Raw genomic sequence first — 23,894 nt, 5'->3', positions numbered from 1 at the left:
TGACCCAACGCAAAGGATTTTTTCTTTTTTTTAAAGGTTAGAATTTTATTGCTGAATTTGTCTTAAACAATGATTAATCGGAGCAAAGTCAAAAGACTTGCTGGAAAATAAAGGTGTCCTCAAAGGGAGAACAGGCAACAAGGTTAGAGAATCTTCATAAGCCACAAAACCTAAGTGAAAAGGACAAAGACAAATCATTTTAACTTGCAGAAGGGAATAACTTTCGTCTCATGAGCATTGACAGCATTAAGAATCTCAGATCACGTTCAAATTCGTTGCGATTAGTCAAGAGCAGTAGAATCTTGGTGTGTTCTTCCTTGGCAGATATCAAAGTAAGCTTCGAAGTTGGAGGTTCTCAAAACCCTGACTTTTGTAAGGCCGTCTGCCATTGAATTGGCTTCCCTTAGGATGTGAGAGAAGGATATCCCAATGCAGCTACGTAAGCAAGACTCAATAGCATTTGAAATAATTTTCATGCGCCATGGAACTTTATTCTGGCCTTTGATCCAGCTAACGACATTGGAAGAATCACATTCAACTTCAAGGCGGTGGGTAGCAGCCCAAGGGGAAGAGAGAAAGAAATTAACTCCTTCTTGAGTACTTTTGAATTCTGTGCAATTTGATTCCTCCGTGCTAATGTGCGGTACCTGTTATATAGCCAAGGTGATCCCTGAGAACCCCTCTTATGCTAGCAGGGTAAGGTTTGCCTTTTGCCACTCCATCAGTATTTAGTTTGAGATACCCTTGTGGTGGAGGTGAGCTGGTGCTTACCTTGTGCTTTTGGTGTTTGTAGCTGGTAGAAAGAAGATTAGGGTTAAGCATACAGAGGTCAGTGGGGATGTGCCTCATTTGCCATTTCCCTTTGACCCATAAAGAGAGTCTAAGCAAGGTCATGTCTACAATTTGCTTGACGTCAAACTTCTTACCTCTAAAAATGGTCTCATTTATTCATAATCATAAGGTCCATAAGTTGCAAAGAACAGCAATTTCCAAACGTTCTTCACATTGGAAGAGATAGGGTGATGAACCCAAGAATTAAAGAAAGAGACGATGTCATCAGGAGAAACCCAACTAATGTCCCACTTAAAGACAGCAAGAGGACCGTGATTCCCATGCAGTCATGCAATCGAAAAAAAGGTGGAAAGGGGTCTCAAGATGAGAGTTGCAGAAGGTACATTTGGCTTCCTCATTGGTCATAAGTCTTATTTCCATTAAAATGGATTTGGCACCCATTTTACCTTTCAATACTTGCCAGCAAAATGTTTTCACCTTAGGTGGTGCATTGCCTGTCCAAACATTATTCCGGAGACTGTTAGAAGACTGAGGAATGTTGTGGAATGCTTTGCAAAAAGAGAACGAAGAATGGGAGCTACTTGTGGTCTCCTTCCATACCACTCTATCTCTATCAATTGGATGTGGTTGCTAATGAAAGCTTTGAAATCTTCCCATTAATCCATCTCCCAGTTAAAAAGTTGCTTTCTCATAATAACATCCCAGCTCCATCTGTGATCAACTCATTTTCTTAGTTTGACAATGGTGGCCTTTTTATCTATTGCTAGAGTATAAATGCGTGAGAATAATGTTGAGAGAGGAGCATCACCAAACCAAAGATCATTCCAAAAGGAGATTGTATCTCCTTGACCAAGTAGATAACCAAAGTTCTTAGTAACTAAGTCATGGTACCTATCGGAGGATTAGAGGGATTTAAAAATTTGATTCCAAAGAAGGGAGGGTCTGTGGGGTTTGCTAGAAGGTAACATACAACCTGGATCAAGTTTATTTTTTGCCGAGATAACCTTGCGCCATAGATTGTTAGGCTCATTTGCATGCCTCCATAGCCACTTGTTTAATAGAGCACGATTTTTAAGCACGAGGTCCATTATCCCCAATCCCCTTTGGCTCTTGAACTTACAAATAGAGGACCAATTGATGTAGTGCAACTTTCTCTTGTCGGAATTTAATTGTTTAATAAATATATATATATATAAGTATATATTCTAAATTAATCTCTATATAGTCTATAAATGTAATGCATTGCTTCCCCCTCTTAATTTGTTTGTTTGGGTTGTTTTTTCCACTAAGTTGATTGCCCTCTCACACAGTCAAAAAGACTGACAAAAACAAACGACTCCGCTTTCAACGCTTTGTTTCTTTCAATTTGTTTTCAACCTTTCCATCTTCATGGGATCCCCAGAATTCCTCATTCTTCGGCTCTAAGCTCCAACAAATCATATGAACAAATAAGAGAGAATCAGAAGTAATAATCTCATCCACCATAAAATCTAGTGTAAACATCATCATCATTTCTACAATATTCAATGGAAGGAAGGAAACAAGGAGATGTCAGAATCTATATTGTCTCAACCCTTTTCTTTGCCTGCATTGTTGCAGGCGGCGTATTCCTATGCCTTTACATGTTCCGGCCTGAAGAGGAATCTGCACCCTGGTATCCAGTTGCAGGGATCATTCTCGTAGGCATTCCCTGGATCTTTTGGATTGGTGCTTATGTATACAGGTGTTGTGCATATAGCTGTTGTCAAAACGGTGGAGGAAATGTTAACAGGGCACATATCAGTTCAGCAAAAACACAGACTTATGCAGCTCCAGGACCTGCAGCCAGATCAATGAATTCATCGGAATACGAAGATTCGCCATTGAGATCGCCTAATGGTGATCATCGTCATGTTCATTTCGGAGAGGTTATTGTGATGGGAAGTGCCAAGAACCATCAGAATGACAATGGTGATGAAAATCCGCGTGAAGGTGCAAAAGGGTATTCTGAAACAGAACAGGAAGGTAAAGAACATTCTGAGGATAACACTGCATCGGATAAGGATTATGTGTCAGCTGCATCTAGGAAAGGGGAGACACCACTAATCGTAACAGTTTCATCCTGAGGTTATTTTTTTTTTCTTTTGTCAGTATATTTATAACCTTAGGGTTCATGTATTAAGACCCCTAATTCCATCTTGTTCTTCCACTTTACCTGTGAGAGGTGAGTTTCATAGAGGAATGACCTTAGATGCTGGAGGGGAGAGGGCTAATATGTACTACTTGTTGAAAACCATATGGCCATGCATAATGGAAACATGATACTGGGGCTAAGAAGTTGGTAGAGATACCTACTTTTCACACAGAGTTTGCACCCATCCTTCCATGAGAAGACTTTTTGCAAGATGTTATGATGTGATATTATGGGAATCGGAATCCCAAAGATGCGAGATTTGTTCTGCAAAAACATTTTTTTCTTTATCATGCTTATTTTTCTCAGTGCTGTAGATGCTATAGGTATCAAATTTTAATGAAATTAGTTCTTCATTTCTGGTTGCATGACATTTTCCTTCATCTGTAGATGTACACTGAAGATTCAAAAGATATTTGTTTACCAGTTGCACTTGTTCCTTGCCTTGAATCATTTCTCAGCTTTTTCCACAAAGAAAACCTTCTGCAATTCCAGGTTTTAATAAAGGCTATTCAACAAGCAAAGGAAGTAGTGAATCTATACAGAAAAGTTGGGAGACCTCCGGAAGATATGAAAACCTGTGAACCTTGACTTTAATTAAGCTATAAAGTTTATGCAGATGAAAATGTACAATGAAGCATTTTAAAATTGCAGGTACTAATATTAATCTCTACCTGATTCTTGTCAGCTTTCCTTTTTGATATTCCTCTTTTCCCCCCTTTTCATTGCATAGTGCTCAAGATGTTTGATTTGCAGCTTAGAATGAAAAGCAAATCACATGCAGCAACAAGAATTGATCTAATGGAAGCATTAAATTGTATCCCATAAGGTGGAACTTGGAAAACAAGTAACCAAGACATCAACATAAGTCTGGTAATCGAATTTTACCAAAAACTAAGTTGTTAGCTGTTCTCATTACTTTCCCTCCTTATAACACCTATCTTCCTCTGTTTAGATTGTTTATAATAATTTCTCAATTCTGACAGGTATATAGGCAAAAAATCTGTCATTTGTAATAAAGATGAGATTAAAAAGTTAGCTGCACAAAGGAAATGAGGGATGCAACAGTAAGTATTATTAGTTACACTCTTCAATATAAAATGAACGTCTTTTATGTTAACTGAAATAGAAAAAAAAAAAAAAGAAAATGTTAAATACGAGTTCTAAACTTGCTTTAACTAGGCAGCAGACCCAGAATCAATCAACTTCATGTTCTGGCCATTTGATATTCAGAAGTGGTTTTGGCCTTGTGACTGAAGTTCAGGCTTTATGTTGACCTACTGCTATAAAATTATGTTTCCCAGCTGACTTACTCGAACAGAAGCAGTAAACTTGGTAATTATTGAAGGAAATAGTTGCCAGACTACCACTTAGGTGCCGTATTGCTTCAAGGCCTCCAGTAAAACAATCTGAATATTAACCGGTATACCTTGGAAAATTGAGCAGGAAATATGAAACTTCAAATACAAAGGAACTGAAAATATATCAGAAGATCATATGCCCAATTTTGGATGCACCTTCTTCTTCTTGACCTGGCAATGAAAGTCATTCATGCTACTCATGCATCCAAACTTCCTCTTCATTTCTTTCCACATGTTCACCTTTCCCTTTTTCACTTTTTGCCTGCTGTTGCTGCTTGTGATTTCTTTCTTCATTACATTGCACTCCTTCTCTAGCTCCTTCACCTTGATGCTCATTTTTTCCATTTCCATTCTTACTTTATCCTCCCTGTAACTCATGTTTGCTTCTTCCTCCTCTTCTTCTTTTCCCAATTTGTCATCAAAACCCTGCACCTCCTTTGTTAATGTGTCTCGCAGCTGCAACTGTGCCATAAAAAGCACCTGCACTACTACTCTCACAGGCAGTCGTTCATTTTTGGCTGCATGTTCACAAGCTTCAGGAGACAATTTTCGAAAATCCAACACCCTGCAAACATGTTCCTTCTCCTTCTCTGTAAGGTAAGTGTGCTTGTCCAAGTATATGTCAATAGCCCGGTATATTCCATCAGAGTTTCTCTGTATTCCTAATGCTGCTGCCATGGACATCTCTGCTAGTGAAATGAAAGTGTCTATCATTAACTCTGTGTCACCAGCAATTTCTGCCAAGAATTCTTCTACAAGTTCTGCCACAATGATTAACCCGGAAACATCAGAGCTCTTGTAATTTCCATAGAAAATTTTCAAAATCCTCCTTATATACTCAATATCATATTGCACCTCCTTGGCATAGCCTTGAGAAGGGATTAATAGGTCCTTCACTTTTGCCTGGTCCAGTTGCTTTCCGATCCTAATCTCAAGACCATTTCTACAAGCAGAGCTAGCTTCCAAGCCAATTGCACTGTGGAGTATTTCAAACAACAATGCGCAAGGAAGGAGTTCTCTTCCATGAGGCAAAAGTCTCTCCAACGTTTCAATGATGTTTCTTTGAGATTTCCTCTTGTAAATTGAAGTAGTCTCCCCTCCAGTGTTACAGGAAAAGATCCACTTCTTTGCATATTGATAAATAGATGCAGAAATGTACTCTGGTGGGATTTCATGCTGATTCATTGCATAAATGATAGGTTCATATAGTTGGAGTGGCAATGTTGTCAAACCCTCTTGCCAGTCAAGAGCAAAGAGCCTTCTCCTTGCATTTGGCCTATAACTGTCATCACCATCTTCAGTATCATCATAGTTCGCTGAAAGCTTTATGGGTTCGCCAAGAAGTCGGGGATTGTCCGATGCCTTCGCAATCATAGTCTGTAAGCAGGCATCAAATAAACCCAGCTGCATTGTTTGTTGAAGGAATTTTTCAGACACGTGCAAAGCCTTGATGACTTCATTCCAACTAGGAAGGACTCTTTGTTCAAAGAAGGTGACAGCTTTGCTTAATAGATTGTTATTGCTGTGATTTTCGTCCATCCCTAAGTAGAAAGACAGGCAAATGAGTGGTACAATATTTTCAGTGGACATGTGTACTTCATATCCATGGCAGAATCTTGCAACAAGTTCAAAAGTCTCTGCATCAGCTGGAATGTCCCGGAGTAAGTAAGAGAGACTTTCATGGGAATTCTCCTTAAGTAAGACAGCTACTTTAGCTGATTTTGAGGCCAGAAGTTCCTAGATGATAACGAACAGATACTCTATAAGGAAAAACTGCAATAATAAGGGAGAAATTACGAATGAAATGAAGAGGTTTTTGGAATGTTTCTCACTTTGTCTAAAGTAAAAGGAACACTCCCTCGATGAGCCTCTAATTCTGTTGAAGATGCAGGCTTAGACATCCTGAGATCAGAAAGAAGTCAGAATTCAGAAAACCATAAATGTAATCAGACAGAAAAGAAGGACCAAAGTGTAGAAGAAAATAGAGATGACAAGAGCGAGGATTGATTACCAGGATGATGTATCTTTGTGTCGCCTTTCAGTCATTTTCTGTTGTTTCAGCTTTTCTGAGAAAACTAGAAAAAACAGTCAGTTGTAGGCCAAGGAGTGGCAAATGCAGGAGTCCTCTTGATGGTTTCCCTTTGTGAGTAAACTGAAATGATCTGTTTCTAACCCTGCCAAACCAGGTTTATTGACCATTTTGATCACGTTAGGCCAATTCATGCTAAAATAGGTCTAGGATAATATTCATAAAAACAGCAACTATGCATTCACCTGTTTTACTGATTGCAATAACAAAACAAAATGCAAAAGCTTCCCCTGGTCATAGAAAGAACAAAATCATTAGATTGTAAGACTCTTAAACAAATTGTTTGATGGAGTCTGGTTCTGAACAACAAATATGCCCAGACAGGAACACGAAGTAGCAAAACTTCCTGATCCTCTGTGTAAGATAGTTACATATGCTTATGTAAGCAGAAAATAACGATGGCTATGAAAATTCTAGCACTCAGAATCAATTATCTTGCGCTCTAAGAAAAAGATTCAAATGCTGTAAGTCACATAGTCGCAACAAACAGAACAAGTCTTACCTTGAAGAAGAGAGTGAGAGAGGAGCAAAACGCACTCAGTTCATTGCTAAATTCATATGTTGGAAATACTTAAAAAAGAGTAAAACAACGTTCGAAAAAAAAACAGAAAGTTCCTTGTATTGTGGGGCTTCTGTTATTTAAATATTTTAGGAATCAGATTTAGATAAGAGAATCCTCTAGCATGCAGCCTCTCTCATTTATTACCTTGGAATTATTCTTTAATCTTTCTCTTTCTTTGCTGGATAGATTCAATGGACTATTTTAATTGGGTTGTAAGTTCTTGAAACCCCATTTAAAGCATGAAAGAACCAATAACTCCCAGTGGCCTAAAACCAAATCTGGCCTCCAAACCTATTGTTTGGGCCCGAACCTACCCATTTCCTTCTCTGGCCTTCCAACCAAACGCTGCCCTCTTAACCACGATCTTGTGGCCGTCCACCAACCTCAGTTTTCCCAGCGTGACCGCACTGCTTGCCTCATCTTTGAAGCGATACCGAACAAACGCGAAAGTGCTTCTTCTTCTCCCTGACTCGCCGCCTTTCTTGGCTATGAAAGTGTCCATGACTCTCCAATACTCCTCAAAGATACCCTCAAGCTACTGCCAAGGAAGGTTGAGGCTGAGATTGTCCACGAAAACGGTAAACAACCGCTCCCTCCAGTCCTGACCTTTGCTATTCGGCTCTCTCATAGCCGCTCTCCCTTAACTTGGTAAGAATTTGAAAAATCCCTCAACCTGCCCAAAACCCATGTTTTTCCAGAATTCAAACTCAAAAACGCACTTTAAAAAACTAATCTTTATTTCCAAATTTTCAATCATTTCCCTTTTTAATCACCAAAAACCTCCTTTTCGGTACTCCCAAAATCACAACTATGTGAATGTGTACATGCAATGGAAGAAAGATCCATTCTTTGACTCAATAGTGCACATCCATAAATCCATAGAGCTTAAGCCAATTATTCAACTCAAAAACTTCATTGCTAAAGACCACAATGGTTGTATCCCCATCTCTGCTCTATCAAAAAGAGGCTTAGAATTTGATATTTCCATTAAGATTGCTAGGTTCCGAAGGCAATACCCTTCAGTTTTTGAGGAGTTTAGAGGTCCTGAATACAATTTGCCTTGGTTTAGGTTGACACCAGTAGCTGCTGAGATTGATAGAGAGGAGAAAAGGTTAATTGAGGAATGCAAGGAGGATTTGAAGGATAGGTTGAAAAGGTTTATTTTAATGAGTAAAGGTTTTGCCTTTGAAGATTATCAAAGGAATGGAATGGTATTTGGGGTTGCCTGAAGGGTTTCTGGAGGATTCAAAAGGGAATCTTGATGAGTCTTTTAGGTTTATGGACATGGAAGATGAGTTAAAAGGATTGGCTGTTGAGAGTGAGGGGGAAAAAGTATTATCTACAATGCAAAGAAATGCGATGAAAAACGGTGAGAATTTTGGTGGGACAATGGAAGGAATTAGGTTTCCAATTTTTCCATCTAAGGGTTTAAGGTTAAAGAGGAAGATCGAAGGTTGGTTAAATGAGTTTCAAAAACTTTCTTATGTTTCACGTTAGGAGGATTTTTCACATTTAGATCCTAATAGTGATGCAGCTGAGAAGAGGGTTGTAGGGATTCTTCATGAGTTGTTGAGTTTGTTTGTTGAACACTCAGCACAACGGAAGAAGCTTTTGTGTCTTAAGAAATATTTTGGGTTGCCACAGAAATTCCATAAAGCATTTGAAAGGCATCCTCATGTTTTATTTATCTTTTAAGAACAAGACTTGTACTGCAATTCTTAAGGAGGCATTTTGTGGTAAGTCTAATATCGAGAGGCATCCATTGTTGGGAATGCGGAAGAAATACATTCGATTGGTAAAAGAATCAGGTAGGATTTTGAAGAATAGCCGGATTAATAATTGGTTTATTAAGCAAGAAAAGGTGGAGAAGGATTTGGATATGGATTCAGAGTTAGATGACAGAACAGAGGTTCCTTTGTAAATTATGTTTCCATAGTTTTTAAGTTAGGCATATACAGGCTAACACAAGAAGTGTAGGGAAGAGCTTCTCCTAGAGCGTGATTAGAGCTTATGCTTATTGACTAGCCTTTCAGTGGCAGGGGATCTGTTTTAGTTGACATTGGAACTAACATAGCACTTAAAGTGGCAAGTCTTGGACCTGTTGGTGCATTTGAGCGGTTCTTTCATTCTGAAGAACTCGCAGCATCAAATTTTGAAATTATGTACTGAATGATACAGTGTCAGAGGGGTTAAAGTTCCTCCCTCAGTGCTACCAAAGTTTTACTTTGAAGACCCTGTTGCAGCAGCACCTCTGCCCTCAGAAGCCAAAAAGAGCAACAAGGACATGAAAAAGCAGCTGAAGGAGGAATATTCCATTGAAGATTAGAATTACATTGACCAGTTGAACCATTTGGAAATCATCTGACTTGGAATGGCAGTTTGTTGAAGCATCCAATGAAACAGTTGCAGGAAACTAGTGTTGTTCAATAGTGAATCGGCCAACAATAAAAGCTTAAATGTCATTTTGAGACTGAAATATTGATGTCACTTCCTTCTGGTTCTGTTATCTATACCTGAGATGCAGCATTGCCAACCTAGTCTCATGATGCTGCTAAGTACTTTGGGTTCACTGGGATTCTGAAATCCTAGCAGAAGTCAAAACTCCAAGTTGCCAAATCCTGCCTGCTTCATCTGGTATTTATGTAAGAGAAATTAAGTAATTGACAGCTTATTTCAACCGTCAGGTTCAGGTGTCAAACTGACATTTGCTTAGTGGAATGATTATTGTTCTTTTATTTTGACATTTGGTTCACGGAATAGTCATTCATCGAATATCAAAACCAAGATTTTCAAAAAAAAAAAAGAAGGATGGAGTGGAATTTCGTACATTTATTAGTTAAATAATGATATTGCAGTTTATCCCAACACCAGGAAATGATGATCATTCCAGGAGAACTTTTGAACCTTGGAAAGAGAATAAGCGAACTGCATTCTTGTAACTTATTTCTGCGAGTTCTTCTTTACTCATTTCTAGTAAAGATGCAACATAAATCAGTACCTGCAAACCAAGCCATTGAAGTTAATTCACTCAACATACCAAACCATGCACAGATATAGCACACAAAGGTTTTGAGTACATTTCTTGAATCATACGTGCATGTATACGCCAAGCATATACATATGAAAATAACATTTCAATCATGTAGGAAGATGTATACTAAAACTAGCATTGAGCAAAATCGTGTAACTCAAAACAAGTTCAATCAATTAGGTCAGAACACTAGGAAAATTTTGGTCAGAAAATTCCAATGAGATTTCCAACTGATTGACTGATTTACTAATCATTTCCGGTGAAATATATAGTAAGAAAAACTCTGTTTTCTAAATTTCAGAAAAATCGAATCCAAATTATTTTTCATATCAAATTACAAACTTATATTAAACAAATTTAATCACCAAAATCGCTCCTTCACCCTCCTATCTCATCACAAATACAATATATTTAGTCTTAAATTAACTTCTTAGATGACCAATTTAAAGGCTTCTCTAGCTAATTTTAATCTAAATTTTCTATATTTTGCTGAGAGTAAATATAGTGAAATCTATAGATTTTTGTGTTGAGTGTAATTAATAATTAGTAGTTAGTGATTATGAAACGAATACAAACTTAAGAAGTTAAAGCGATCCTAACAGTAGAAAGAAGCAAGCCCGCTTATTTACCAAGATGCTATACAAAGAACACACATATGGCTTAACGGTTGTACTTCACCGGCCCCCAAATACCATGCGAATAAGACCGAAGTAATTGCCCTTTTACACAAATTGGAGATCTCGAGATAGTAAAATTTCAAACCGTGTAATTATTAAGCAACCAGGGCAAAGACAGAGAGCAAGGTAAAGAGAAGAAGACATACACTATGAACATTTGCTGGCTGATTTAGTGTCTCATTTCCAGGAACCAGAAAAAGAGGGTTTTTGGGTAGCCCATCAGGTGCATCCGTTTCCAATAAGATTCTATCCAAAGGTACCTATAGTTATAAGAGTTTTACAAGTAAGAATAGTTGTATTCTGACAAATATTTTGGCATGAAAACACAATGAAATTGATAAAACTAACCGCCTTGACAACTTTTCTGGCCTTGTTTTCTTGCAAGGGCATTAAATGTCCGGAGAATGAAAAGTAGGAACCAAGCTTCGTAAGTTCAGGTACTACCTCTGGAGGACCTTGGAAAGAATGGAGAATAACACCAGATGGAAAAGGTCCTATATCTCTGTCAGAATAAAACATTAACATCCAATATAGTAAGAAAAATAGAAGGAACAAAAGGAAAAGAAAAAAATTAAACCCATTAAAGGATGTTTGAAAGCTAGAAAAACAAGAGTAAAATAGAATCAATGTGATCCCTGTCTGAGAAAAATGGAATATCTGAAACAATAATCATACTTCATTATCCGAAGAAGCTCAGGAAAAGCATCAAGACAATGCACACTTGCTGGTCTTTTCAACTCTTTGGCAAGTTCAATCTGTTTCTTGAACACTTCAACCTGGAGGAAGATTAAGAAATTATCTTTAAACATGGAAATTGTCTTAACAAGGTCCCAAAACAAAATGAATATAAAATAACAAACAACCCAAGTGGAAGAGGATCATCAATATCAGGACCTGATCCGCAAAGTCAACCCCCTTGGGCGCCAGTGGGCTTTTGTCCAAACCAATCTGAAAATAAAATGTATAGCATTTATGTTAGGGACATATCCTGGTATCCTTTATAACTACAAATTTTTTCAAGCATAAAGATCTAATGTAATATATCCTTTCTACATTCCTCAATCAATTCTAATGTAAAATGTAGAAAGTTATTATGAATAGTTTCTAAAAGAAAAGGAGACAAGTGTGGCTTTAGGCTTCCATCTATTAATATTTTTTATAATTTTCAGGGCACTTATAAAAATTGTTCATGAGTGAGAATTGAGATCAATTTATGATTAGATCTAATATAGTGGTCAAATGGATGGTAAGAGAATCTCAACCCACATTAGCATATCAATTTTACCGAACTTAATCCTATTAACTTAATTGACTTCTTCAGGTTTTATACTATCTACTATTTGACAGTCATATACTATCTATTATCTTTTAATCTCAGATTTCTTCATTTATGATCTCTTTCATATACTTTATTAAAAATAAAGAGGGAAATAATTCAATTTTAAGTTTAAAATTAAAATGTAAATTCATTAAGATTAAACTAGTAAACAAAAAAAGGGAGTGGGGGTGGCATCAAATTTTATGCTTGTAAGTTGAACTTTTATGCTGATTTAAGAATGCAACATTTTTTCCCCTTAATCCAGCTTGTGGGGGGTAAAGAACATGAGAAAGGGTAGAGTATAAGAAAAAAGGTTGAAGGTGTATTATTATGTATATGAGTCAGAAGCTAGCTTAAAGAAGATGGTAAATGTGTGGAGCACCTCCCCAACAGCAGCTGAGGGATTAGCTTCAAAGAACTCCTTCAGAGTGCTGAACCAAGAGGGACTCTTTCCTTGAACAAACCTGCAAAAGCAAGGACCCCAACAAAAGAGAAATAAACTCACCAAAAAAGCAAAAATACCCTAAGAATAATTATTCTAGTTTATTCACTTAACATACCAAGGGTGGAGCCCAAAGTTTGGAATCACAGAGTAATACTCATCACTCATTTCTTTCACCAAATGCCAATCTTTCTGCCGACCAAAAAAGAAAAAAAAAAGAAAAACCAAGACTAGCTGTAACTCTTTTGCATACATAAGATTTTGGATTAGATAACTACATATAGCCGCTTCCCATCTTATAATTTCAAAACTCGAAATTTTCATGTTTGAATTGAAGTTGTAACATTGAGTGTGTCAGATCAGGATCAAGACTTTTACTCCTACTATGATGATGATTAAAAGTCAAGGAAATTAGTTTTCTTATGAGAAGTTCAAAGCCAACGAAAAGATTGCTGCGACCAACTATGAGTATTTAGCCCTGCGTACCTCTGTTATTCCATTGACAGCAAAGTAAACAACCCCAGCTCCATAGGCTGTTGCAATAAGTTGGGGAGCCTTGTCTATGATCCTTTGATCTTGAAGGTGACAATGTGCATCAAACAACTTCATCTTCATGGCCATGGATTTCAAGTTTGTTTCACTTGAAATAATTGAGAAAACAGCTAGAGAAATGTAGAGAATTTTGATGCTGAGGTCTTTCATTTCTGATATGTTACAAAGTCAAAAGATGGAGGAACCAGTGAAAAAATAGCTTGAGAACAACGATGTAGAATCCAAGTCATCAATTGATGTTTCCAGGTTGTCTTGATATATAAGTATATATATAAACAAGTTAATCATGTAGAATTTTACTTAATTTATTTTATTTTATTGATATAATAAGTTTAAAGATTCTACAAATGCAATAAGTCAGAAGGATAGATTTACTGCATATTTTATTTAATTCATTGATTTCTTATTTATTTATTGAAATGTTCTCTTAAGTAATGGTTTCTTCCCCTATCTATACCTATGTATAAAAAGTTTCTGAATGGGGTTAATTGCTTACCATGTAACACGGCGAATTGAAAAGTACGTGGTCCACTCAATTGGAAACCACGTTGCAGCATTGCTGTTGTTTTTTATGGATTTTACTAGTTGCGTCCCTTGAAGCCTAAGGTTGTTTTATCTTTTCAGAGGAGACCCCCTGAAGTACGGGTAGTCCGCATGTTTTTGTTTGCATTACTTTGTCTTCGTCTCATTTTGTATGGCTGCTTTGATCTTTTTCTTCTATTTCCTTTTGTTCTTTTATGGGTTTTTTCGAATTACTCTATTTTAATTGGACACATTTTGGTAATTTTGGTTGTTTCATATCTTCCAAAAGCTTTATTCTTTCTTTTATTTTTTTTGTTTGTCTTCTATCTTTTCTTTTCTTTTCTTTCCATTTTTTCTTCGTTTCTTTTTCCTATTTTTGCTGTGCTCTGATTTTTTCAAGGTCGTTTTCTTTATTTGGTTTTTTTTCCTCTTCTTTTTCTCTCATCGTTTTGTTTATTAATTTTTTGGTGGCTTTTTTCTTTATGTTTTATATTTTTGTTTGTTTGTGAGTAAAATGGGTATAATTTTCAGACATTACTTGCGTGAATACTTTTATTTTCCTCCACTTAGAGTTTCTAAAAATTAAATATTATGGGTGCATCTAAATTATTTTTATGGTTTAAATAGCAAATTGGCCTTTCATTATTTATGACAGGTTGGATTTAAATTATTTGTCCTTTTTTAACATTAATTGCTTTTTTTATAGTGATTATCTACTTTGCTTTTTGTTGAAAGTTGGAAAAGTTCAAAATTACTTAAGTTATGTTTGGTTCGTAGAATATATAAAAATAGAATAAAATAATTATTATATAAAAATAAAATGAGGTGAGAATAAAATAAAACAGTTATTACGTAGTTTGGTACAATGAATGAAATAGGATAAGAATAATTATTATGATTTATTGTGGTGTTTGGATAATGACAATAACTTTAGAATAAGAAAGGAATAAAAAGATAAAAATATTTTTTATTATATATATGATTATTTATTTTTATTTTATTTTTTAAATATTAAATATTAATAATTTAATTAAGCTTTTAATAATTAATAATTTAAATATTAATATTTTATTATATTTTAATCATTAATATTTTAAAATCTAATATTTTATTTATAATTTAATATTATTATTATTAAAATATTAATAATTTTAATTAATTTCCAAATTTAAAATATTAATTTTTATAATATGTAATTAAAAACTAAAACTTTTTATTATAATAATATTTATTTTTTAAAACAAAAAAGATACCTTTTACATAATTTAGTAAAATTTATACCAAAAGACAAACATAAGCAAAATTTTTCTTTTTTAATTATTGAATTTTTATTTTTATTAAAATTTTAAAAATTTAAAATTTAATAGTTTATTATTAAAATATTAGTATAATTTTTTTCCCTATTTGCGTTCTTTATTTTTTATTTACACTTTCATTAAAAATTTAATATATTAATAATTTAATAAGATAAACATAAATATTTTATAATTTATAAATAAAATTTTAACTTTTTTATTTTAAAATTTTGTTCTTTTTCCTTTCTTCTTCTCCATGGTCTGACCACTAGAAACGTGGCCAGTATAATGAAACATCGATTTATAGTACCATATGGTTGGATCTAGTCACTAAAGTGCTAGATCGGCGTTTCCTGTGACCAGATCTGGTCGTGGAGTGCCAGATGCGACCATGGGATCTGGTCTGGAAGCACTAGATCTGGTACTTCCTACTACCAGACCAGGTCATAGATCCAACAACTCTTTAGTTGAATCTTGCTGAAAAGCACTAGATCGACGCTTGTCAACTATATTCAGTTGTGGAACTACCGTTGTCGCAGCCATTTGTCGCTACCATGGTCATCTCTAATGATGAGTGCAAGTTAAGGAGAGAACGATAGAGGCAAGAATATGCGAAGAGAGAGAAAGAAAAAGGGAAAGTGAAAAGAAAAGAAGTATTTATACGTCTATCATTGTAATATTTCATAGTTATAAATGATATTTTAATCTTATCAAATTGTTTTGTTGTTCCCCATCATGGAATAACAAATACCATGAGGGGCTCAAGTTTAGTTAAGCTTGAGTTTTAACTATTTTTAAAAAATAGTTAATATTAAAGAACAGCTATTCCTTTAGACAATTGTTTACCAAATGAGGTAAAAAAAAAACATGGGAATAGATAGGGGATAGCGTAGCTGTACCAAACATGAAATTAGTGTAAAGTGACATCTTTTTCTTTATTAATCTTTTTTTATTATTGATTTATGTACTTTGTTTTAAATTAGTTTTATTTCGTTTTTAAGTGATAGCATGCATGGAAAATTCACTGCAATTGTTCAGTATATATTCATTTTTACTTTTATTTTCATTATATTTAATATTTATTCTATTTGTCTTCTATCTTATGTATTGTTAAATTGTTAAATAGTGGTCAAGATTTGTGTGTTTATTATTATGAAATATTGGTTTGTTTTATTCATTTATTGTTTAAACATTGTTAGTTGGAGACCATTTGTGATAAGATTTAAATGTTTTAGTTAAGATTCTCACTTTTTCTTAAGTACAATCATTATTACAAACTAATCGCTGTAAAGTTATTGCAATCATTTTAAATTACAAGAAATGTAGTCTACTTTATTTTCATTACAAAGGAAAAGTCATTACAATCCGCTAAGGAAATGTCATTCCATTAACTCACAGAGGGAATGTTGCTTTCCTTCAACAAAGGGAAAGTTAAAATTTTTTTCCTAATTATCCCGACTTCTTCTACTTTCTTCTTCCTATTTTATTTTTTTTCTTCTTCTTCTTCTACTTTTCTTTAAGCCAATATTTGTTGGAAAAGATGGGTGCAAGGAGGATGGTGAGAAAATATAAAGAAAAATGAGAAAACGAAAAAAAAAAAAGGGAAAGTGGAGTTCCTTTTTTTTTTTTTGAAAATATTAATGCTAAATTTTATATCAACAAACACTAGGGTTGCGTTTAGTATATTGCTGAAAATATGACTGTTGGGAAGAGACTTCAATTTTTTGTAAACTAGCCATGATGCAAAAGTGTCACAGTATGTTTTATAATGCAATTATTCTAACAGCCACAAAGTCTATTCTTAAACAAATTGCACCAACAACTATGTATGTACTTAATATAGCATACAATCTTTCATCATTGCATCACAAAATCTTACTATTTTATTAAATATAATAGATTTACCCAAACGCAATGCACGGACTAAACACTAATGATTAATTAGAAAATTCCTTAAATACTAGGTAGTTATGTGCAGGATTCAATTAGAATAACTTGAAATGTTGTTGGATCTCAAGGTAAACATTTATCCCAACGTTTATCTTTACAATTGATTAGTGTTCACGTTTATCTTTAATTCATAATAAATGTTCAAATATTTTAACTTTTCCCAAAGTTAATCATTAAAAATTCTAAATTCCATAAGTAAAATTGTTCTTTTTTTACTTTTACAAATCAAATAATATTATCATTAAATTGGAGAATAATATATATGCACACACACAACACACACAATTAATTTTATAAAATATGCATTCTCAAGTTATGTTGTCAATTTCTTCTTGGGTGTTTATAATGTTTATTTAATATTAATGTTCTTTTAAAATAGGCCTAATCCTATGGGAAGGAAAGCAAAGAATTTTAAAAGTTTGTGTAAAGAAGAGAAGTCAACTTTGTTTAATAAAGAATAAAAACAGATGAAGTCGAAAAAAAAAATTTAAAAGAAATAGTCAGCGCTTATAGGGGAGAGGATAAGATATAAGTTATAATTCTTTCTATTACAATTCTATAATTTTCGAGACTATGAATTATGTGACGGCTCACAAAAAATTTATATAGAGTCAATGAATGAACACAAACCAGAAGCAAAAAAAAAGGGCATAAACAAAGAATCCTTATGATTCTTTTGTATTATTATTTGCTAAGCTAAAGATGAAAACGTTCCAATTCTATAACGTTAGAATGCTCAATTGGAATTCTTCCAAATTCAATCAAAGCGACAAGAAATGTTAAAGTGTCTGGCCACATAAAAAATACACCACCTTACATTCCTTATTAATATATTAGAATAATTAAGTTGCAAAAATTGTAATTAGAATATGCTACATATTATTTATATATCTTTGAATGTTTCAAAATTATATCATTTTTAACTCTTTTTTTTTTTTAAAGTAAAACTTTTTCCACATTTCAAATTTAGTTTTTACTTTTTGAAATAAAAAATAAAAAATTATTTAAATGAGGATAAAAAGAAAACATTCGAAAACAATATTATCTATCAATTAATTCTTATCTAATGTTATATATTAATAATCTACGCTATCCTTAAACGTGCTACAAATGAGGCATCTAAATCAGATAGAACGGACTAATATTGTTTAAACTAATGATGAAACTCTAAGTTAACTCTTTCATACTTGTTAAATCCCAAAACTAACCATGGGATCAAAATTTCCTAAGCACCACGTACACATATTAAATTAAATTGTGAATAATCTCTCCTTAAATCATCCTATTGATAGGAACAATTAAACATTCGTGGAGTATAATTGCTGTCTGAACAAGACCATCTTTTTACTCTATGGGATTGACATTATAGCTCTTCCTATCTTTTTTCAATTACCACACTTAAATGTGTGATCTGTAGTTACCAAATTTAGCAATAAAAAAAAAATACCAAATGTGTATGAATGGATGAATGAGACAATAAAGCATTTTAGATTCATGCTGGATCCTATCATGGAAACAAAAACCATCATGTCTTAGGTAGGAGAAGCCCTCATCCAATTGAATTTTGTTTGTCAAATTGCAGCTTTGATATCCATAGATTGAGATCTCTTCATATCCTTTAAGCAAATTTTCACAACCTCCACAAAGATATTTTGTCAATGTTTGCATCAATCCACTTCAAATAAAAGACTAGATTTGTATTTTTTGATGAAATTCAGGGGGTGCCCTCATAGTTTTCCCTTTCATTTTAAGTCACCATTACTATGTACAACAAGGACCTACACCACTATAATCTTGCAATAAGAACAATGGAATCCCTTCATCTCTATATATGGCATAGGTTGTTTGGGTAAGAAGTACATAAAAAGCTTTCGATTCCAATTCTCCGCTTTCTAGGCAGCCATGACTAGAAAGAAGGTGACGCTTTCCTACATCACCAAAGATTCTGCAAGGAAAGCTACCTTCAAGAAAAGAAAGAAGGGTCTGTTGAAGAAGGTGACCAAACTGAGTACCCTCTGTGGGATAGAAGCTTCTGTGATTATCTACAGTCTTTCTGACACTCAACTTGAGGTTTGGCCATTCCCTGCAGGAGCCCAACGCGTGCTCTCGGAGTTTAAAAAAATGCCTAAGATGAATCAAAGCATGGATATGATGAGCCAAGAGAGCTTCCTGAGGCAAAGGATCGCAAAAGACAACAAACAACTTCAGAGATAATGCAGGGACAATCGCAAGAAGGAGAGCACACAAGCCATGTTCCAATACCTGGTTGGACAAGGGTTAGAGAATTTGAACATGATGGATTTGAATGACCTTGGGTGGTTGCTAGAGCAAAACCTAAAGGATATTGACAAAAGGATTGATACGCTTACCAAGGTGTCTCACTCCCAAGGGTCCGCAACAACAACAATAGCATTAGTAACAATGGCAAATCCAAAAGCGATGTTGAAGACTAGAGAGAAGGTGCAGGCAGAGAGTCCAGAGCGCGAGATGAGCCCGGAAACAGCCCCATTTGAGGCAACAGTTGATCAAGGACCTGATGCACTCACCAAGGATGTGGGACTCGGTTCGGTGCTCCCATTTGAGGATAACAACCCCGATTGCATTTTTCCCTTAGGGAAAACAATTATGTGTGTCATAGTTCCAGTGTTTGTCTGCATGTGTTAATTGTTATGTCTAAGAGATGTTCTTATTGCATGTTTTATGTTCTAATTTAAGTTATTTACATTTCCTTTTCTTGCTCACAATTACCCCTTGAATCCAATGTACCTAAATAAATTCCTTAGAATTCAATCATCATGATTGTTGTCTTCATATCAATTGATATCGTTATTCTCTCCATTTCAAATTCTTAATATCCAATTATTAGGCTGTCCAATAGGCACATTTGTAGAAAAAAAATAGATTAATGTCAACTTTACAGTCAAAACTTGTACTACATCCATCCAGTACAAAAGAATAAAACAGAGTCAAATCACGTATCCTTAGTTTTAAATTGCTACAGAGAAGCATACATTATTAATGCTTTTTAAGCGACTAAGCATCTCTTTTTACAATGCTAAAGCATCTTTTGAAGCAAGGGACTGATTGTTGGTTCCAAAAGGCATGCTACATTGAGGTGAATAACACTTAAAAATATTTTTGAGGGTAGATATTGAAATTTAAAATCCATTAGGAAGATTTAAGATGGATGGTTTGAAAACTTGTTAAGGTTAGTAAAAAACAAGTAAAGAGAGATTAAAAAAAGTAGACAAAATATGATATTTATAGTGCTTCGATCCACCTGACCTACATCCATTTTCATGATCTTCCCAATCAAGTATTTTTAACACAACTTTCTTTATAACTAGTGTAATTAACAGCTTCCACCAAACTTTTGTAAAGTAACCTTCTAACCCAAGCTCTAACCCTTGTACAATAGGTCCTAAGCTTACCCTGAGTTAGACTATCCTTTAAAGTGTCTCACACACTTCAAGTAAACAAAAAATAGAAAATAAAAAAAGGTACAAATGATCACCTAACTAACCTAAGTTGTATAAACTTCAACTCAAACACTTTCATCTAGATAAGAGTGAAATACAAGTATAAAAGAGAAGGTTTCTGCTCTTATAAGCTTTTTCAAACACTTTGGAACTTCTCTTCTTAATTTTTGATCGTTAAAAAGGCTTTAAATACTTGGAAGACACATTCTAACAATTAAAAACAGTTTCTAGTAGTTAAAGGTAGTTTTTACTCGTTATTTTGTCTTCTAGTAATTAAATTCAAATGTGTTAGTATTGTTTCTTTAATTGATTAAAGATAAGCTTTAACCGATTAAGGTTTCTCTATTTAAGAGTCTGCCTCATTATGTTAATCAATTAAAGGGAGCTTTAACTAATTAAAAACTTTCTGTTTTTAGACTTCTTTGGAGAACGTTTTCCATCAGCCATCTTTTAACAAATTTGTCCTCTTTTTAACTAATCGAAGCTTTTCTCCTTTCGATCCTTAACTGATTAAAATAGAATCCAATGTATTAAAATTCTTCAGCTATGAATCTCATGGTTTGGCACCTTTCAACGGTCATCAACATTTTGAATTTGGATTTGGCACTTATTGAAACTTCAAGCTTGACTTTTAACCAATTAACTCTTTTGGTTAACCAATTAAAAAGCTTCTATTTTGCACATAGTATTTTATTAATTAATTATGCCTTGGGCTAACTGATTAAGGCTTTTCTATCTTCTTTCAATGTAATGCCCTCAATAGCCTTAATTGATTAAGGCTCTATGTTAATCAGTTAACATTATTCTAACTTTACTTAGCCCTTTGTTCTTTGCTCTTTTAACTGGTTAACTATTCCTGTAACACAGCAAGCTTCTTCATTTGCTTTCAACCAACCATTGTATTAAGAGATTTAAAATTTGTCTTGAACACTCTAATAATGTAATTAGATGTCAATGAATGAGGAATGTTTTGTAATTATAAAAAATAAATAGAGTCAACACTGATAATTAAAGTGAGTGCTAACATTTAAAGCTAAATTTCTCCTGGGACAAAAAACTCTCGAGGGAGGGAAGGATCTTCATCAACCAAAAACAATGAGCCCAAATCTGAATTTGGAAGTGCATCAGGCACCTCTAACTCTAATAATATCCTTTCAGAAGGAATCTGTAGAAGTTTCAAATATAAAAAGACCAAATGCTTTGTCACATCCATAGAATAATGAATCGGATGAACTAACCGCCTTTAGCGTTTTCTTGGCCTTATGTGTTTTCATAGGCATAACATATTCTAACAGTGAAACGTAAGCACCAGATTTGGCAAACTCTGGAAACATTTCTGCAAAAACTAGGTAAGAGTGAAGAATGGCGCCATCAGGGAAATAAATACATCTTGGTAAGAAAACATGTATATAGTGATGGCTATAGTAGATTACAGGTACATCAGTAAACAAATAGCTAGATAACATGAATGCTAAAGTCAATTGAAAGCCACAATACCAATAACCATGGGTATAAAAATAATAAACCCCACAACACATTGACAATGTTTAAATATGAAGCTATGAAAATTCAGTAGATTTAAATACTAGCATGACCTTAATTGACTTTTTTAATATAGTTTAGGGGGTTATTTAAAAATTTAGCCAAATAAACTTGAACAAAATAACTCAACTTTGTTACAGTTTACTATAACAAAAACCCTGTCTGCCTACATAATGCAAACACAAAAATAATTTATTGGTTTAAATTAAGAAAGAGCAAAATATATTTTGGTTATACAAAAATCTAAACACCCATCTTCTTACCATTTTAAGAAAAAAATACACCACATTACATTCCTTATTATTCAGCTCACATTCCTTATTAATTTATTAGACTAATTAAGTTGCAAAAATTGTAATAAGAATATGCTACATACAAGTTATGTATCTTTGAAAGTTTCAAAATTATATCATTTTTAACCCTTTTTTTTAAAAAAAAAAAACTTTTTCTACATTTCAAATTTACCTTTTACTTTTTGAAATTAAAAATAAAAATTTATTTAAATCAGGATAAAAAGAAAACATACTAAATAAGTATTATCTATCAATTAATTCTTATCCAATGTTATATATGAATAATCTAACTATTCCTTAGACGTGCTATAAATTAGAAATCTAAATCAAATGGATTGGAGTACTCTTGTTAAAATTAATGACGGAACTCTAACTTAACTCTTTGATGCTAGTTACATCCCAAAACTGACTATGGAATCAAAACTTCCTAAACGCCGTGTACAATCATATCAAATTATAACACGAATTATTTCTCCTTAAATCATCCTATTGATAACATAATGAACAATCAAACATTTGTCTTTGTATAATTCCTGTCAGAACAAAAGCATCTATTTACTCAATGGGATTGACATTATAGATCTGCTTATCCTTTTTTAATTACCACAATTAAATGTGTGATCTGTAATTACCAAAATCAGCAATAGCAAAAACAACATACCAAATGTGTATGAATGGATGAATAAGACTACAAAGCATTTGATGATTCATGCAAGATCCTATCATGGAAACAAGAATCATCATGTCTTAGGTAAGAGAAACGTTCATCCAATTGAATTTTGTTTGTCAAATTACAGTTGTGATATCCTTAGACCGAGATCTCTTCATATCCTTTGAGCAAATTTTCACTCCCTCCATAAAGATATTTTGCCAATGTTTTCATCAATCCTCTTCAAATAAAAGACTAGATTTGTATTTTCTGACGAAATTCAAAGGGTGCCCTGATAGTTTTTTCTTTCCTTTTAAGTCCATATTACTATATACCATAAGGACCAACACCACTATAATTTTGTGATAAGAACAATGGAATCTCTTCTTCTCTATATATAGCATAGGCTGTTTGGGTAGGAAGTGCATAAAAAGCTTTCAATTCCAATTCTTTGCTCTCTAGGTAGCCATGACTAGCAGTAAGGTGAAGATTTCCTACATCACCATAGATTCTGCAAGGAAAGCTACCTTCGGGAAAAGAAAAAAGGGTCTGTTGAAGAAGGCGAGCGAACTAAGTACCCTCTGTGGGATAGAAGCTTCAGTGATTATCTATAGTCCTTATGACGCTCAACCTGAGGTTTGGCCATCCCCTGCAAGAGCCCAACAAGTGCTCTCGGACTTTAAAAAGATGCCTAAGAAGGATCAAAGCATGGGGATGATGAGCCAAAAGAGCTTCCTCAGGCAAAGGATCGAACTAGCCAACAAACGGCTCAAGAAGCAGTGCAGGGACAATCGCGAGAAGGAGATCACACAAGTCATGTTCCAATGCCTGGCCGGACAAGGTTTAGAGAATTTGAACATGATGGATTTGAATGACCTTGGGTGGTTGCTCGAGCAAAACCTAAAGGATATTGATAGGAGGATTTCTATGTTTCCCCAAGCGTCTCAATCCCAAGGGTACGCAACAGCAGCATCAGCAACAATGGCAACACCAGAAGCGATGCTGAATAGTGGAGAGAAGGTGGAGGTAAAAAGTCCAGAGCGTGGGGTCAGCCCGGAAACAGAGCAGAGGCAACAGTTGATCAAGGACCTCATGCACTCACCAGAGGACATGGGACTTGATTCAATGCTTTCATTTGGGGATAACAACCCCAATGCTTTTTTCCCTTAG

General features: G+C 34.3%; 3 protein-coding genes and 3 pseudogenes across 3 annotated transcripts; 4 read left to right on the top strand and 2 right to left on the bottom strand.

Moving 5' to 3' along the window:
* Positions 1-2,318: 2,318 nt before the first annotated feature.
* Positions 2,319-3,280, top strand: LOC110414884 (Putative membrane lipoprotein). The gene has a single exon (XM_021426287.2). It carries the CDS (start codon positions 2,319-2,321, stop codon positions 2,895-2,897), a length of 579 nt encoding a protein of 192 aa, XP_021281962.1. The 3' UTR covers positions 2,898-3,280.
* Positions 3,281-3,984: 704 nt separating this feature from the next.
* LOC110415537 (BTB/POZ domain-containing protein At5g17580-like) lies at positions 3,985-7,008 on the bottom strand. The gene is made up of 5 exons (XM_021427215.1): positions 6,915-7,008; positions 6,598-6,642; positions 6,335-6,497; positions 6,156-6,225; positions 3,985-6,060 (listed from the first exon to the last, which is right to left on the bottom strand). The coding sequence occupies exons 3-5, from the start codon at positions 6,367-6,369 to the stop codon at positions 4,456-4,458; spliced, it is 1,710 nt and encodes a 569-aa protein (XP_021282890.1). The 5' UTR covers positions 6,370-6,497; positions 6,598-6,642; positions 6,915-7,008; the 3' UTR covers positions 3,985-4,455.
* A 372-nt stretch (positions 7,009-7,380) lies between these two features.
* Positions 7,381-9,759, top strand: LOC110415080 (protein WHAT'S THIS FACTOR 9, mitochondrial pseudogene; annotated as a pseudogene).
* Positions 9,519-13,210, bottom strand: LOC110415081 (uncharacterized). Its single transcript, XM_021426568.1, has 9 exons — positions 12,929-13,210; positions 12,561-12,634; positions 12,383-12,464; positions 11,577-11,630; positions 11,358-11,458; positions 11,031-11,184; positions 10,829-10,942; positions 9,802-9,972; positions 9,519-9,605 (listed from the first exon to the last, which is right to left on the bottom strand). The coding sequence occupies exons 1-8, from the start codon at positions 13,142-13,144 to the stop codon at positions 9,856-9,858; spliced, it is 912 nt and encodes a 303-aa protein (XP_021282243.1). The 5' UTR covers positions 13,145-13,210; the 3' UTR covers positions 9,519-9,605; positions 9,802-9,855.
* Positions 13,211-18,663: 5,453 nt separating this feature from the next.
* LOC110414883 (agamous-like MADS-box protein AGL80 pseudogene) lies at positions 18,664-19,425 on the top strand (annotated as a pseudogene).
* A 3,767-nt stretch (positions 19,426-23,192) lies between these two features.
* Positions 23,193-23,894, top strand: LOC110415907 (agamous-like MADS-box protein AGL80 pseudogene; annotated as a pseudogene).

The sequence above is a fragment of the Theobroma umbraticum genome, unplaced genomic scaffold (assembly GCF_002168275.2).
Source record: "Theobroma umbraticum cultivar Fairchild unplaced genomic scaffold, ASM216827v3 scaffold_147.0, whole genome shotgun sequence".
Classification (NCBI taxonomy): domain Eukaryota; kingdom Viridiplantae; phylum Streptophyta; class Magnoliopsida; order Malvales; family Malvaceae; genus Theobroma; species Theobroma umbraticum.
This window is presented reverse-complemented; position numbering and strand designations above follow the sequence as displayed.